This window comes from Sebastes fasciatus, chromosome 11 (assembly GCF_043250625.1).
Source record: "Sebastes fasciatus isolate fSebFas1 chromosome 11, fSebFas1.pri, whole genome shotgun sequence".
Classification (NCBI taxonomy): Eukaryota; Metazoa; Chordata; class Actinopteri; order Perciformes; family Sebastidae; genus Sebastes; species Sebastes fasciatus.
In genome coordinates this window covers 7,026,990-7,043,163 of record NC_133805.1, presented here as the reverse complement: position 1 = coordinate 7,043,163, position 16,174 = coordinate 7,026,990, and the positions used below count along the sequence as shown (strand labels likewise).

At 40.6% G+C, this 16,174-nt stretch overlaps 1 protein-coding gene across 1 annotated transcript in view; it reads left to right on the top strand.

Annotated features, from left to right (window-relative positions):
* pappa2 (pappalysin 2) overlaps positions 1–16,174 on the top strand; it is a 91,235-nt gene that overhangs the window by 47,575 nt on the left and 27,486 nt on the right. The window contains exons 16-22 of the mRNA XM_074650210.1: positions 2,564–2,699; positions 2,818–2,992; positions 4,425–4,490; positions 4,580–4,676; positions 7,095–7,272; positions 12,180–12,393; positions 15,189–15,363. Coding sequence (XP_074506311.1) covers positions 2,564–2,699; positions 2,818–2,992; positions 4,425–4,490; positions 4,580–4,676; positions 7,095–7,272; positions 12,180–12,393; positions 15,189–15,363 — 1,041 coding nt within the window. The remainder of the gene's footprint in view (positions 1–2,563; positions 2,700–2,817; positions 2,993–4,424; positions 4,491–4,579; positions 4,677–7,094; positions 7,273–12,179; positions 12,394–15,188; positions 15,364–16,174) is intronic.

The window sequence follows — 16,174 nt, the reverse complement described above, 5'->3', positions numbered from 1 at the left end:
ATAACCAGTTAACTAATATTGGAAGACCAAGTGTTATATATATAATTATCTCATCATTTACAATGAAATACTTAAAATAAGTTATTAAAAATACTGGCATCTGAAGGAATAATAGTATTTTTGTTATCATAAATAGATCATTATGAATACATCATTTATAAGTTCATTATGAGCCTCAGAGAATGTAGAGCAAGTTAATTACATATCATGTTCTTAATCATTTAAAAATGATTTTACATTTACATATCATAAACTAATTGTTTATTTGTGATGAAAAAGTAACGTTTAGAATTAGGTCTGTCAAAGTTAACGCGATGATAACACGTTCACGCAAATTCGTTTGAACGCCACTTTTTAGGTTGTATCGGGCTCAGTTTTAAAACTAGAGTGAAGATGCTGGCATCAAATAAAACTGCAAAACCTAAGGAATCCATTGGTACCAACCATGTCACGCTAACTTGATTAAGAGTATTAAATACTTGAGGAATCTCCTTTTAAGGTACATTTTGAACAGATAAAAAATGTGCGATTAATTTGCAATAAATCACGATTAACTATGGACAATCATGCCCTACTTAGAATTGATGATATTTGACGTTTGCAGAGTATTACAATAGCTACTGCTGCCGTTAAGATGATTCACATACCTACTTGCCCTGCTTATCTTTGTAGCACCATTCACCAGCCAACAGTGCTTCATATAGATGTCCTGGTTTGTGTACTGCACTGTATTTGGACCTGGTTTTCCATTCCTGACCTGTGTCTGGTTCTCATATTTAGTCGTTTAGTATTATTTAATCTTTCCCCAGCCACAGTTCCCACAATCAACTCTGCACGTCCAGACTAAGCGTAGGCTAGCCGTTGATCTGAGTGATGGCTTCAAAACCTCGTCTGTCGTGCTCTGGATTATAGGGTCCTTTACAGTCACGAGTCTGCCTCTTTCCTTCCTCGCACATATTCATTAATTTTTTTTTTCTTTCTCTCTCATCATTTCCACTTTTTTGTTGAGTGACTCATCTTTCCATCCCCCCTCCTTCTTTTATGGACGCCCTCTTTATCAGGCACATCTCTGCAACCCCTCTGGAAGGCCGCCTTCTCCCTAAAGACTCCTTCATCGTCTGAAAAGCCTCCGTGATAACACCCATATCTGCCAGCTCTCCCTTAAACACCTCGTTTTTCCCTTGAAGTGCTCTTTCTGTCTCTGAAAGGCTTCGCTCGCCTTAAAATATCTAGTCTCACTCCATCTGAAAAGCGGTCCTCAGCCATCCTATCATATCAAATCTCTGCCAGCTCTCTAAAAGGCTTCCATCTCATTTAACAGTTCTACGTCTTCCTTTGGAAGCCCTTCCTCATTTTCTAAAAGTGATACTCCAACATCCATCTAGTATACAGCCACTTGTAGGCTAAACAGGTGGCTGTGGAAAGTTGAAGTTCCATCAGAGGCCAAGGTCACCTTGGATTTACAGCAGTAACACTTGATTTCAGTCTTAATGCAATGACCAGGGTCTTAAATTAGCACCTGCCACCCGTCAAATGCAGGTAAATTGTTGGCAGTGCCGGATGAAATCATCAGGACTCCTGCCACTTTGGCAGGCAGGGAAAACACTAGTGATGGGAATAGAGAACCGTAGTTGTCCGCTTTCTTGGCATCTCATGTCTCTGTGACTATCGATTCCTCTTATTGATGCTTTCCGACAGTTACACATGCACAATGACACATAAGCACGCCGTAGCATGTTTCAGTTTGTTTCGGAGCGGAGACGTGGCGGAGAGAGAAAAAAGAACACTCAACAACGTGGCGCTACTAAACCTTGAGGGGACGCACCGTATTTTTCCCTGATAATGCGACACTGTGAACAACAAACCTATGTTGAAATCAACAGGATGAGAGTTAGTGCCATTAGCTATTAGAAGTCCTGCTTTGTTAAATAACGAAGCTACTAACATTAACCGGAGGTGCCATTGAGTTATTATTATGAGGCGTTCAAAGTCTGCTCAGGAAAAAGGACTATTGGGTGAAGGTAAATTACAACGTTATCATGATGTGTAAAATTACGTTGTTTTTTTTGCGAGAAACTTGAATAAATCCAGTTGTTTGTTAATTTCAGACCCTGGCAATAACCATACCTGCCCTGCAGCATAATGTACAAGCAGATGCATACAGTAGGTTAGAACATGCTACAGCATCCACCACTTTGACTGAAGAATGAACTGGTTCAATTTTGCTGGTGGAGATCATTGTGACCTCACATCTGTCCCACTCTTGTGAAAGCGATATCTCGCCTGGAGGGAACCGTTTCACATCTGGCACAAATGTCCACTTGGACTCTAGGATGAATTTGTCAAAGTTCAAGTTCACTGTGACCTCATAAAACACATCTTTGGCTATAATTCAACTTTACACAATTCGTCTAACAGAATAAAATGATGAAGTGATGACATTTTGGACAGACATGGACGTAAACTACAACTTGACTGGTTGGCTGAGGCATATAACCGCGAGGTAGTGATTCTAGTTTTCTTTCTTTCTATCAAATTCTTGCTGTTTTTATTATTGATCCAGGTGGGATTTGTCCATCCTGGAGTGGCAGCCTCTGTGATGGTGTACCTGGCTTCAGATGGGTCGTGGTCTGGGGAGCAGTGTCGGAGGACAGCCACCATCCTCCTGTCTGATACTACTGGCAAGAACCACTCACTAGGTACCTTTGACTTGTATTGATTTGTCTGTATATGTTTATATGATGAAGACAAAGTACAAACAAACTGTTGGTAAAGTTAGAAGCTAAAGGTCTCCTCGAAACCTTTCCATCCACCCAGGAACACATGACCTCTCATGCCATCGGAACCCGTTGGTGGTGAATGTGACCCATGACCTCTCTCGACCCTTCTTCATCACGGCCTCCGTCATCCTCCTCTTCTCCTCCCCCTCTGTGGCAGTGGGAGGCGTGGCCCTGAGGACCTCCTGCCACTTCAGCACCTTCGCCCTGACCGGGTGCGCATCAGAGGGTGGGCTCTCCCACAACTACCTACTTAACACACACACGCATGCTTTCACACGCACACACACACACACAGCATGTCAGCAACTGTTTCACACTGCAGTGCTTGAAAAAAGGACTATATGTACACATCTCATGATGTTGAATACAGATGTTGTTCTCATTTAAGCAAAGAAAACATTTGAATCTGAGTTAAAACACGAAGCAGTGTATAAAATTAATATTATAAAAGGAATACGTCAAGTGTTTCGGGAGTTTAACACTGTAACATTGACTATATAAGACGTGGACGTAGTCACAGTGATGTCACCTATTTGTGGACAGCTGTTTTGAATTCTCGAGTTCAGCATTTCGGCGGTCGCCATCTTGTTTTTTTGCAACCAGATGTGAAACGAGAGGGTGGAGCTAAGTACAACCGAACGCTGAATAAGACATTTTTAGGAGACCAAAAATCTGAATGAACTTTCATGAACTGAAAACACACCGTGAAAGGGTTAAAGTACTAGGATGAAAACATGGACAATTACCAGACTGGACAACGACGTGGTAACGACTCGTCAATAACAAGGTACCCACGTTTGGTCAAGTATTTAATATCAACATGGGAATGGACAAATATGCTTGCTTTCTATAAACGTATGTATATATTTATTATTGGAAATCAATTAACAACACAAAACAATGACAAATATTGTCCAGAAACCCTCACAGGTACTGCATTTAGCATAAAAAATATGCTCAAATCATAATATGGCAAACTGCAGCCCAACAGGCAACAACAGCTGTCAGCGTCAGTGTGCTGACTTGACTATGACTTGCCCCAAAACTGCATGTGATTATCATAAAGTGTGCATGTCTGTAAAGGGGAGACTCGTGGGTACCCATAGAACCCATTTTCATTCACATATCTTGAGGTCAGAGGTCAAGGGACCCCTTTGAAAATGGCCATGCCAGATTTTTCTCACTCAAATTTAGCGCAAGTTTGGAGCGTTATTTAGCCTCCTTCTCGACAAGATAGTATGACATGGTTGGTACCAATGGATTCCTTAGGTTTTCTAGTTTCATATGATGCCAATATCTTCACTCTTCACTTCACTTCACTAGCTTTAAAACTGAGCCCGCTACAACCTCCGAAAGATTAAATAATAATTTAATTAAAAATCAGAAGTTGTGTTAATGTGTTAAAGAAATAAGTAGCGTTAAAACTAATTTGTGTGAACTTGTTATTATCGCTATAACTTTGACAAGACCTACATTCTATTTTTTTTTTTTAACCTCCCAAAACCTTGGAGTATTCCTTTAATCTGATTGAATCCGCTTGCCCAGAAATAGTGATGAGTCTAGGCCTCCTGGTTGCTTGCCGTGTCTCTCTCTCCCTGCCTCTCATCCCTCTCCTTCTCCCTCTCCCCTCCATCCCTGAAATAGCTGTTTGCGGCAGCCGTGTCAGATGGACAGCTGCAGTCCTCCCCAGCTAGAGCACGCCTCTGTCAGGTAGGCCCTTTGGAATGAAACCCTGAACAATGAAGAAAGCTGAAGCAACAAAACCAAAGCACTATCTATATATCAGTGTGTCTCTGTAGGTGTACAGGAGGAGGGGAGTCTTCTAGCTGCTCTGTTCAGTGTCAGCGTGGTTTCAGCGTCACCGTCCTCAACAGCAAGGGAACCCTACCCCACCAGGTACAACTGAGTATTGTGTTATGTGTTGCACTGTTGATATGACATCATACAACGTCCTTTCAATGTTAAGTTACTATTGAGGCAAAAGTATATTAAATAACAATTTATAATAACCATCATTTATAAATGGTAATATGATGATTAGTTAAACCAAGTTATTTTACTGTTCACAAACAATGGAATGATAATTAATAATGTTTACTAATTATTAGTAATGCTATAATTTATGTTATTTTATCATTAGTTTGTGTAATATGAAATAATAAGTTTATAAATTATATGTTTTATCACAGCTGATAGGAGACGATAACAATTCTGATTACATTAGTAAACTATTATCAGTTTATTGTTGCACACACATATAACATTTTATATCCTATATTAAGTATTTGTTAGTGAAGAAAAAGTTTGTAAAACTTCTATAAACATTACATAGAAAGATGGACCAGAAACCAATTATTAAACATCGACAAAGTATTATCTATCGGAAAATAATGCTTATAGATGCTTTATTTATTAACCATTTAACAAGACATTATAATCATCAGTTGCAACTTTATAATAGCCATCTAAATAATGTTTATAGACGATTTACAAACCAGTTACTTATATATATGTATATACTGTATGTATAGTATATAAAATGTTATAATGTGTGCAACAATAAACTGTTAATAACATAAATGATAGCATTACTAATAAATAGTCAACATTATTTATTATCATTTTGTTGTTTGTTAACAGTAAAATAACTATTAATTAAGTTGAATTAACTATCAATTTACCATTTATAAATTATGGTTATTATAAAGTGTTACCGCATAATTTTAAAGAGACAGTTGGGTGGGTGTTGACATTTAACAGCACCGAGGTCTCAGGAGAAACACATTGACAGACAGGGGTTTTGTACGGAAGCTCTGAGAGGCAAAGTGAGAATAATAAATTCAGGTGATCCGTTTTCTGAGTCTGATCTAAATGATTTTCTCTCCTGTGTTCCTGACTTACAGTAAGAACAGGTGAAAAAAGAAAAAAGGTTTTGCCAGGATAACCTTCCTAAGTTCCGTATCTTTCAGTGTTTCCTTCCAACAAACTCTAATACAATAATTTGTTCCACTATTTGTAATATTTTGTTCTGTTTTACTCAATCACCATTTGTGGTTGCATCCTCTTGTGCTTCCAAAAAACTGGGGTAACTCAATTACACCTAATAAGAATGATGAGGGGAACCAAATGTTCTCGGTTTGATGCCGCATGTCAAAGCAGGAGAACAAAAACACTTCTAAAGATTACAAAGGAGTTGAGGCAATATTGGGATAGGAAACAGTAAGGAGGAAGGATTTAGATTGATTGTTAAGATCCTGGCTCAATATCATATACCAGCCTGTTCTCATCCCCAGGGCATTAAGGCTTTGTCACGGCCATCGGCGTTCTTTACCGACGCACACAGCACCCTTTAGCGCCGGTATGACCCGCACTGGGTGTTCCATTAACTGTAATGTAAACCCATCCGCGGCAACAGTAAACACTCTGAGAAAGGAGTGCCAGGAGTGTGGTGACGTAATTTAAAGCAGCAAACTTTTTCACATCAAGGACGCCTAAACTGACACAAATTAGACCGCGGACCCCCATCTGATAACATTTTGTTCCAGGGTCCCCCATCTGATGGGATTTTTGCTTTTACAATAGATGTTTTATTACAGAAAGTGTATTAAACCCATGACTAAAATAGATCATAGATTCTGTGTTACTTATGGATGGAATTATAATGAAAATGAATTATTCCCCCTTTTTGCTGGGGACCCCCTGGAATCCCCTCAAAGACCCCACTTTGAAAACCACTGGTTTAATGAGCGAAAAGACACACCAAACGGGCGGGAGGGGAGGTGTATGGGTCCAACAAACACAGGGCTTTCATCCAGGGAGACCGCTGTTCGTGTCCCGTACGTCATGTTACAATCAGCTGTTCGTTTGTGTCCCGTGTTCACAACGTTCAGTGTCATTTTCACCGTACAAACGTAGTAGTTTTAAGCCCAACCATGTAGTTGTTTCCTAAACCTAACTATAATGGTTTTGTTGCCTAATCCTAAAGTAACGCCGACGGTATGTGATGAGTTGGGATGAGAGCGTTTCGGCAATTCTTTAGACCAGTTTTACATTTAGTGGGTACATTTTTAATAGTTAACTACAAAGACGATTTGATTGATGCCTTTCAGTGATATTCTGTATAAGATGTTTTAAAGACAGACAGTGTGTTTTACTGTATCATCAAATCTCAAAAGTAATGTTTAAACGGTGTTATGGCCACTTCCCCCCCATTCCTCTTTGAATTCTTTTTGAAATGAGAAAAAAGTTTGTTATGATGTGACGCTCCCCCCTCGTCCTCGCTCACTCTTGTTCTCTTTCTTTCTCTTGTTCCAGAGAGAAACTCATCTGGAGTGTTTCCATGGTTCCTGGGATCGTGTAGTCAGCTGTCAGCCCGTAGACTGCGGCCTGCCCGATCAGTCTCATGTCTACCACGCCATATTCAGTTGCCCCTGGGGAACCACATTTGGCAAGCAATGCTCCTTCACCTGTGGATCTCCAGCTATACTACAAGGTAAGTCATAGATTTGTATATTCTGCTGTATTCTAATCTGGTCTATTCTATTCTAGTCTATTAGTTCTAGTCTTGTCTATTGTTAGCATATTTTTGTTAAAGGGAAAATTCACCAACTTTTATGTTTATGTCCAATCAGTGTTGATGGTAAATGTAATCAATTGAAACAATAAATTCCTCACTGCGTGTTATATTGACTAGGGCTTTTTTACCGAAATCTCAATATTGACTGCTGCAATTTGCAATTTTGTTATTTCTTGACCAATGATCTGAGTCGTCCTGCTCACGGAGGTGTGGAGGCAAGTGCCTACCTGTACCAGGATGCATTGCGCGTGAGCTTCTGACACCCGGAGGTTCCCCGCCGGCCATATCCTCTTGCACGGTTAATGCAGCCGCAGCCTTTGTCACTCTCTGCTACATTTCTTTGGCCTTATCCCCTAGGGCTGTCAATCGGTTAAAATATTTAATAGTGATTAATCACATGATTGTCCATAGTTAATCACGATTAATCGCAAATGAATCCCACATTTTTTATCTGTTCAAAATGTACCTTAAAGGTTGATTTTTCAAGTATTTAATACCCTTACCAACATGGAAGAGGACAAATATGCTTTATGCAAATGTATGTATATATGTATTATTGTAAATCAATTAACAACACAAAACAATGACAAATATTGCCCAGAAACCCTCACAGGTACTGCATTTAGCATAAAAAATATGCTCAAATCATAACATGGCAAACTGCAGCCCAACAGGCAACAACAGCTGTCAGTGTGTCAGTGTGCTGACTTGACTATGACTTGCCCCAAACTGCATGTGATTATCATAAAGTGGGCATGTCTGTAAAGGGGAGACTCGTGGGTACCCATAGAACCCATTTTCATTCACATATCTTGAGGTCAGAGGTCAAGGGACCCCTTTGAAAATGGCCATGCCAGCTTTTCCTCGCCAAAATTTAGCGCAAGTTTGGAGCGTTATTTAGCCTCCTTCCCGACAAGCTGGCATGACATGGTTGGTACCAATGTAGTTTTATATGATGCCAGTATCTTCAATCTAGCTTTAAAAAAATTAACCCGCTACAACCTCCGATATCGCAAGTTGCGTTAATGCCTTAAAGAAATTATCGGAACTAAAACAAATTTAATGTGTTATTGTGTTAATATTGACAGTATTGTCTCAAGATTATGACACTATTATTATTACTGAATGATACTAATGATGGTGCCAAACCTTCTCAATAAAACATACCTTTCAATCAGTGACTATTGTTCTCTGCTGCTACGACCCTTCTGATAGTTACAGCTCAGTCTAGTGAACAGACAAACCACAGCTAGATGCTTCCACTAGTCACAGTCCATAAAATGAAATGCACATTAAACCTTGATTTTACGCAATTACGGTTTAAAATTGCCTGTTTTTTTTTTACAGGGCGCATCCTGTTATAGTTAAAGACAGTGTTTAAAAGAAATTAGTTTGAAAAAACAGCTAAGACAAGGGTTAGGGGTGCAATAAAATCACAGTGGAAATGCCATTTACAAAATCACAACCACGTCTTCTCTCAGTGAAGCTCGCTTTATGGCCTTTAAAATGTTGCTGTGGAGCGCGGTCGTTGGAATTCAGGTTGAAACACACAAACAGCACAATTTCCCTCAGATGCCCACAATGTTTTTAAAAACACCACGTGCACCATAATGAGTCAGAACAAATATTGCCCGTGGCACCCATAATTAGGAGTACTCACCACACACACCGCACAAATTCATAGTTCACACACTAAAGTGAAAAATCGTTTCCCCCTTTTTGGTAATGCAAGTTACGCAATGTAGTAGATGCTTCTTGAAGTGATTAGGTGGAACAAGCGCGATGTTCACACACTTGTGTTTGTGGTCCGAAAGCCTCTGTGAACGCTCGAATGTCGTAGTAAACTCAGCAGTTAGGATCCATGTACTCATGATATGAATACAGATTGCCCAGAAATAATTCTATTTGTGGCTTTTGGTTGAGTGAAATATGTTTGAGGAGCCGCCATGCATCGCTCAGCAGTAAAAAAGCACAATGTACGCACCACTACAGCTGTAATGGATTTTGGTCATCACAACACCAGCGCAATGTTTAAATAGCTTATAAAAATGGGACGCCATGTTAAAGATTCATTACATTTTATAGTCCCAATAAAAAATGTGAAAGGTTTAGGGTGTTGTGATTCTCAACGCATACCAAACACTCATGCTTCATGTGAGGCTACACAGGCATAGAAAATATTAGCTTTGGGCAACGCTGAAGACGTAGTTTCCTTCTCCTCATAATAACTGTACGAGACGGAGCCATGGAACGAAAACAGAATGTTTAGTGGGACAGAAATGAATCCATGCTGTTGACCTACTTGTACTTCTTTTGTGTTTTAGTTGTACTAGTGCAGTTCCCGTTCAAAATGTGCCTGTTCAGACAACCCGGTCTCACTCCCAATTTGTCAAATACCGCCGTTTTGGCAGCGGAAACCGGCGCGCGGAGGCACCCTTTAGTGATAGTATATGACGAACCGGGCTTTCAACTAACTCCAGTGTAAACCCACCCGTTATTCGACGGTGGAAACGAGTGGTGTTAATAACGTCAGAGTCCGCTAACGGCGGGTGGGAGGGGTGGTGGATGGGTCAAACAAACAAGACCTTCAACCAGGAGACCGGTGTTTGTGTCCCGTGTGAAACTAAAAGTAATGTTGACTTATTTTGTCACGACAGTCGGTATCATCAATCCCGTGAGTCGTTAGTCACACGAGTTGCTAGTCATGTGAGTCCTTAGTATCGTCAGCCCCGTCAGTCACGTGAGACGCTAGTAACGTGAGTCGCCAGTCAGTGAAGTCAACGTCAACCACGACCGTTTCCTAACCCTACCTAAGTGGTTACGTTGCCTAAACCTAACTTCCTGTGAAAACAGAAGTTTATTTTGAAAGGACACTATGCATGTTACGAGCGTATATTGACAAGCCGTCCCCGGTCCGTCCAGAAGTAACACTATGGGGGAACCCAGTGTGTCGGTCTCCGACGCCAAGGGGCACTGACCAGACGGCGGTATTTGACGAGTTGGGAGTGGGAATGTGTTGATTCAGAGCGGGCTGAATGCTTGGCCTGTGGTGTTGCTACTTGCAGCTCTTGTAGAAAACAACTTCACACATAGTTGCATCACGCACAAGTCGCGGCTACTCACGGTCAGAAACAGCAGTGAAATACACTCCGGTTCACAGGAAAGAACACACCCAAGTCACAGCTACTTGTTGTCAGAAATACAGGTGAAATACACTCTGGTTCAAAACGCCAGAGGCGCGGTTACTCGCGGTTAGGAAAACTGGTGGTGAAATACACATAGTGGAGGATTTTTCTGGTGTTATTAGTGTTATAAATTATTATGGGGCTGTTCCTGTAGGCTATCCGCTCATGTCCGTGAGTGAAGAAGAGTTCGGTTGTAACGTTAGTATATCCAGCATCCAGCAACATAAGTGTAATGCAGTCAATGAGCCGCAGTAAAGGCCTGTTGCGGACGACATGCTCGACTCAGTCCGCAGAGTCCTGAAGCCCCACCCCCACTGCTGGACAGAGCACTGTTCGCTTGTTTATTCAACGTTTTGTTAATATTGAACATGTCGCGTGTCCGAATTGCACCAACTTTGACACTGCACATCCTTGGGTCCCCAGCAATACACCTGCCACGTGTGAAATAGATCTGATGGACGGTTCTCAAGATATGCAAAGGACACACAGACAAAGATTCCTTGCTGTATAGTTAGATAGTGCAGAAAATATAACTCTTATAAATAGATGTGTTAGCAAGGCTAAAAGGCGATGCAACTTTTGAAAGAAGAAATCACACAATCTTTCTCTTTCAAATGAAAAGTTGAATTCATAAGCAATGAAATAAACCCTCAGGGGCTTCACTGCTACAACGTATTGGCTAAAGTTAGGTAATGTGTGCAAACTTCATACAGATATTAATGTGTAACTGACATTACTGGAGGTTGTGAAGTCAGTTATATGACTTTATGACTGTTCTCTACTTCATATGGTTACACTACATTATAGCATTTCACAGAAACATTTCCGTGGTTTTGTAAAGAAAAATAAGAAGTTACAGTAAACCACCGAGACATTTCCTGCTTGTGGTCCCGTTGCACTCGCTCTGTCAGGTCTTTAAACAATTCACTAAAGAGCGGTCAGCAAATGTTATATAGTCTCAAGAAAAGTAATGTCCCATACAATGTGCACTTGGATTCTGGCAAAACGTTGTAGAGGGGAAGTCAAAGCTTTCCAGAAGTGAAGAGTCTAAACACTAAACAACTCTGACTTCTGATCATTCAACACAAGCGAGAAGTAGATTCTACGGAGGTCATGCATCCATATGTACCAATCAGACGAGCATTACAAACATTACAAAATTACATCTTAGAGACAAAACAAAACAAATTCAATACATCAACAAGAAGGGCCTCGGAGAGCTCGGACCTCCGCCATGGCCTTTTCCATACGTGAACTAGAATTGACACCTCTGGACCAGACGGACGGACGACCCAAAAACATAATGCCTCCGGCCACGACTGTCGTATGAAAAATGTCGGCATAAAAATAATCCGTGCATCCGCCCCACGTGATTCGGATCCGCTCCCACACCCTTCCACCAAGTTTCATGAAAATCGTAGCAGTAGTTTTATCGTAATCCTGTTGACAAACCAACCAACAAACCGGACCGAAAACACAACCTCCTTGGCTGAGGTAAAAATAGAATAATAGATATAGAAATGGAAAAAATAGAACATTGTTTACCAAGTATATTTTTCTGCAATCGTGTTAGGCACATGTTCCTCCCTTTGTCCCAACTGAACTCTGAAATCCCCCTCCCTCTCCGTCTCTCCTCAGGTGACAGTGACAGGCTGGTGTGTTTGGAGGACGGCTTGTGGTCTTTCCCAGAGGCCTACTGCAAGATAGAGTGTCCAGAGGTTCCAAGCATACCCGATGCCAGGCTGCTAACAGCAGACTGTCTGGCCTCGGGGCACGATGTTGGCTCTGTCTGCCGTTACAAATGCAGCCCAGGCTTCTATGTGATAGGGAGCCTCAAAAAGAAGACACCGAGGTAAGTGTTTTGGGACTGGTGGCAACTCAGTGGACAGAGAATAGTGCCACAGTTACCGGGGTTTGGAGGAGCATTTATACTAACATCACTCATATGACAGATGTGTGTATCAATAGCAGTATATGGCACCTTAAAGGGGACATATCATGCTCATTTTCAGGTTCATACTTGTATTTGGGGTTTCTACTAGAACATGTTTACATGCTTTGATGTTCAAAAAAAAATTATTTTTCTCATACCGTCTGTCTGAATATACCTGTATTCACCCTCTGTCTGAAATGCTCCGTTTAACACCTGTCTCTTTAAGTCCCCCCTCCTGAAAAAGCCCAGTCTGCTCTGATTGGCTTGTGAGAATGATGAAGAATATGAACCTGCATGTGACATACATCAGACCGGCAATACGTCATCCAGAGTAGACTTTCATGACCACGCCCCCTTTTGGGGGAAATCAATCTTGTATCCCTCATAGACGGTAACAGAGTAAAGAGAAGTTGAAACATGTCGTCAACTTCTACTTTGAACAAACCGCTAATAGTAATAACGCTATGCCGAAGAGTTGCTGTGTAGTTGGTTGCACCAACAATAAATCCTAAAATGCTGATCTCCGATTTGTTCCGCTGCCGTGTCCTAAAAAAGATATAATAGAGGGTCTTTATGGTTCATAGCTATAGACCAGACCAGCATGGCGTCATCGCTGAGGCTGCGCTCCCTTTTGGGGGAAAGAAACTCGCCGCCACAGGAGAGAAAATGGAAAAATGCCAAAAAGCCGTTGTGCAGCGGGTTAACCGAGGCTTTCATACTGAGATTTGAGGCACATATACGATATGTGAATATTCACTGTCAGTGTGCTAAATCACTAAATGAAACTGGTGACAGTGACTAGAATGGCTAGCTAACGTTAGCTTGAGTGGGAGGCTGCTGCAGTAATACATTAACGTTATAGCAGCAAACACTTAGCCTAACGTGATTCAAACAAATATGTAGAGATGTCTGGATAAGCAATATCCGGCCACTGTGTTGGACGGGGGAAGACTGAAGGGACATGGCGGTGATAATTTATTAAGGTATCGCAATGATGAATGCATTCAAACTGGTCAAAATGACAATCCAAACATCCGTCTAATTGCATTGACATCTATGGGATCTTTTATCCCCCAAAAGGGGGCCTTGACTTAAGTACCTTTATGTGCCGGTCTGATGTACAGGAAGGGAAGCCACATGTTTTCTGATCTAGGCCGGCCACAGAAAACTGACTGGCTTGTCATATTTCACAGTTTGTGGGTTGGTAGGAACTCAAGATACACAAATGTATTATGATATGTCTCCTTTAAATCCTCCACAATAGAGCAAATTCTGTATAATATCCTCTTTTGTTTCTTCCCAGTGGGTTCTGTGTTCTGATTGACACCTTCAATTATCGTAGAGGTTGATTTTTTTTCAGGGATATTATTTCTTTTTATGTACAAGGACATAAAAAAAACTGCAAGAAGAATGGATCACATAATTGCGGGTTGTGCGATGCCTTTAAATACTAATCCGTGTAGACAGTAGACCAAAGTCAACGCAGTGTTTTATCACGCAGGCCTCCCTGCGTAATGGAGGAAATTCCTTCTTTTCCTTTATTTTACAAGAATCCCATTACGCACTGCTTGATAAAATTAGGATATTTGATTTAGATATTTTTATGTAACAGTGAATCACATGAACACCCAAACCTCACGTCTTAAATATATCGACGGGTACAATTTAAAGAGGCATGTTTTTGGTCCATCATCTGCGAAACCATGTTGTGTTTCTAAACATGCTGGCATTAGGGTCCAATAAAACATGTACCGCTGCGTCATTACTTAGCCAATTGTATCCTCTGGTTAACTGCTCATTACTGAACACAGCTCACGTGTTGTTAATGACATGAGGGTTTTCTAATGGGAGGAGACGCTTTAGATGGAGTCAGCTGCCTCTCGTCACACATTTCAGCTCATGTACCACATAATACGGTAATGCTACATTTTCATTGCTGTCTTGAATTGTAATTAAAATGCATTAAATATCTAACAAGCTGACTTTTACTCTCATATAAGGCCAGCAAAAAAATATACATTTTATAGTTTTTATACATTCAATTTCCACCCAAATACGGTGAAAAAGTATCTTTATGAGTTGTGCTTTCTCAAACATATGCAGCTATTAAAGGACTTTACTCCTACCCTTGACACATGTACCCACATAAATGTATTTTGTAACACATACGGTTGCATTTACACACTACATGCACCACCCATGAGATCTTTTTTTTTTTTATTGTAGAATGGGCAGTCCTCTGCGCTTGGTATGTGTGTCGTTATTGAAACAGTAAAAGTAAAAGTTTGTTATAGTAAACCTCGGTACATCCAACGTTTTTTTTTTATAAATTCGTGAATGAATGTTCTGAATGATGCAACACAATCGGGTTTCAGCCACCATAAAATGTCCGTTACTTATTATACAAAACATTTTTTTAAAGGGGACATATCGTGCTCATTTTCATGTTCATACCTGGGTTTCTACTAGAACATGTTTACATGCTTTAAAGCTGCTGCTGTTGCTTTTATAAAAAAAAATACTTTTTATAATATTTGCTCAAACTGAAACAAATCAGGTTCCTCTGGCAACCTCATAAAGCACTGAAAAAGTGAGTTTTTAATGATATGTCAGCTTTAACTCCTTGAATTTAATAATTTAAACTCTGAACCACGTTGTTCCTTAGAAATTAAGAGCACTTAAGAGATTCATTAATTTGCTCCTGTTGTCTCCAGGAAGTACTTCAAGCTGGAGTGCCAGGAGGGGGGGCAGTGGGAGGAAAGTAGCTGTGAGCCCATATCCTGCCCAGCCCTACCTGATGTGTTTCAGGGCATGTATACCTGCACCAATGGCCTGTACTATGACACCCGCTGCACCCTGCAGTGCCCAGATGCTACAGATACCGCAAATGTAAGATTCCAACAGCTGTCCATTTATTCCTCTAGGTCAAATAGAAGGATTTTTTTGGTCACTTCATTATATCAACACAGTCATGTGACCATCAAGTCAATTTTAGATCAGTTGGACGGGGTGAGAAACTTGTTTCCTCTAAACTGGAAGCTATTAAACTCTGTCATGATGTAGTAAAAAGGATCCATCCATCTATCCATCTATCCATCTATCTATCTATCTATCTATCTATCTATCTATTTATCTATCTATCTATCTATCTATCTATCATCAATCATCTATCATCAATCATCCATCCATCTATCATCCATCCATCCATCTATCATTAATCATCCATCCATCTATCATCTATCATCTATCATCAATCATCAATCATCCATCCATCTATCATCCATCCATCCATCTATCTATCCATTCATCCATCAATCTATCCATCTATCATCCATTCATCATCCATCCATCCATCCATCTATCATCAATCCATCCATCTATCCATCCATCCATCTATCATCAATCCATCCATCCATCCATCCATCCATCCATCCATCCATCCATCCATCCATCCATCCATCCATCCATCCATCCATCCATCAATCATCTATCATCAATCATCCATCCATCTATCCATCCATCCATCCATCCATCCATCTATCCATCCATCCATCAATCAATCTATCAACTATCATCCATCCATCATCTATCATCAATCATCCATCCATCTATCATCCATCCATCAATATATCATCCATCAATATATCATCCATCTATCATCTATCATCCATCCATCCATCCATCCATCCATCCATCCATC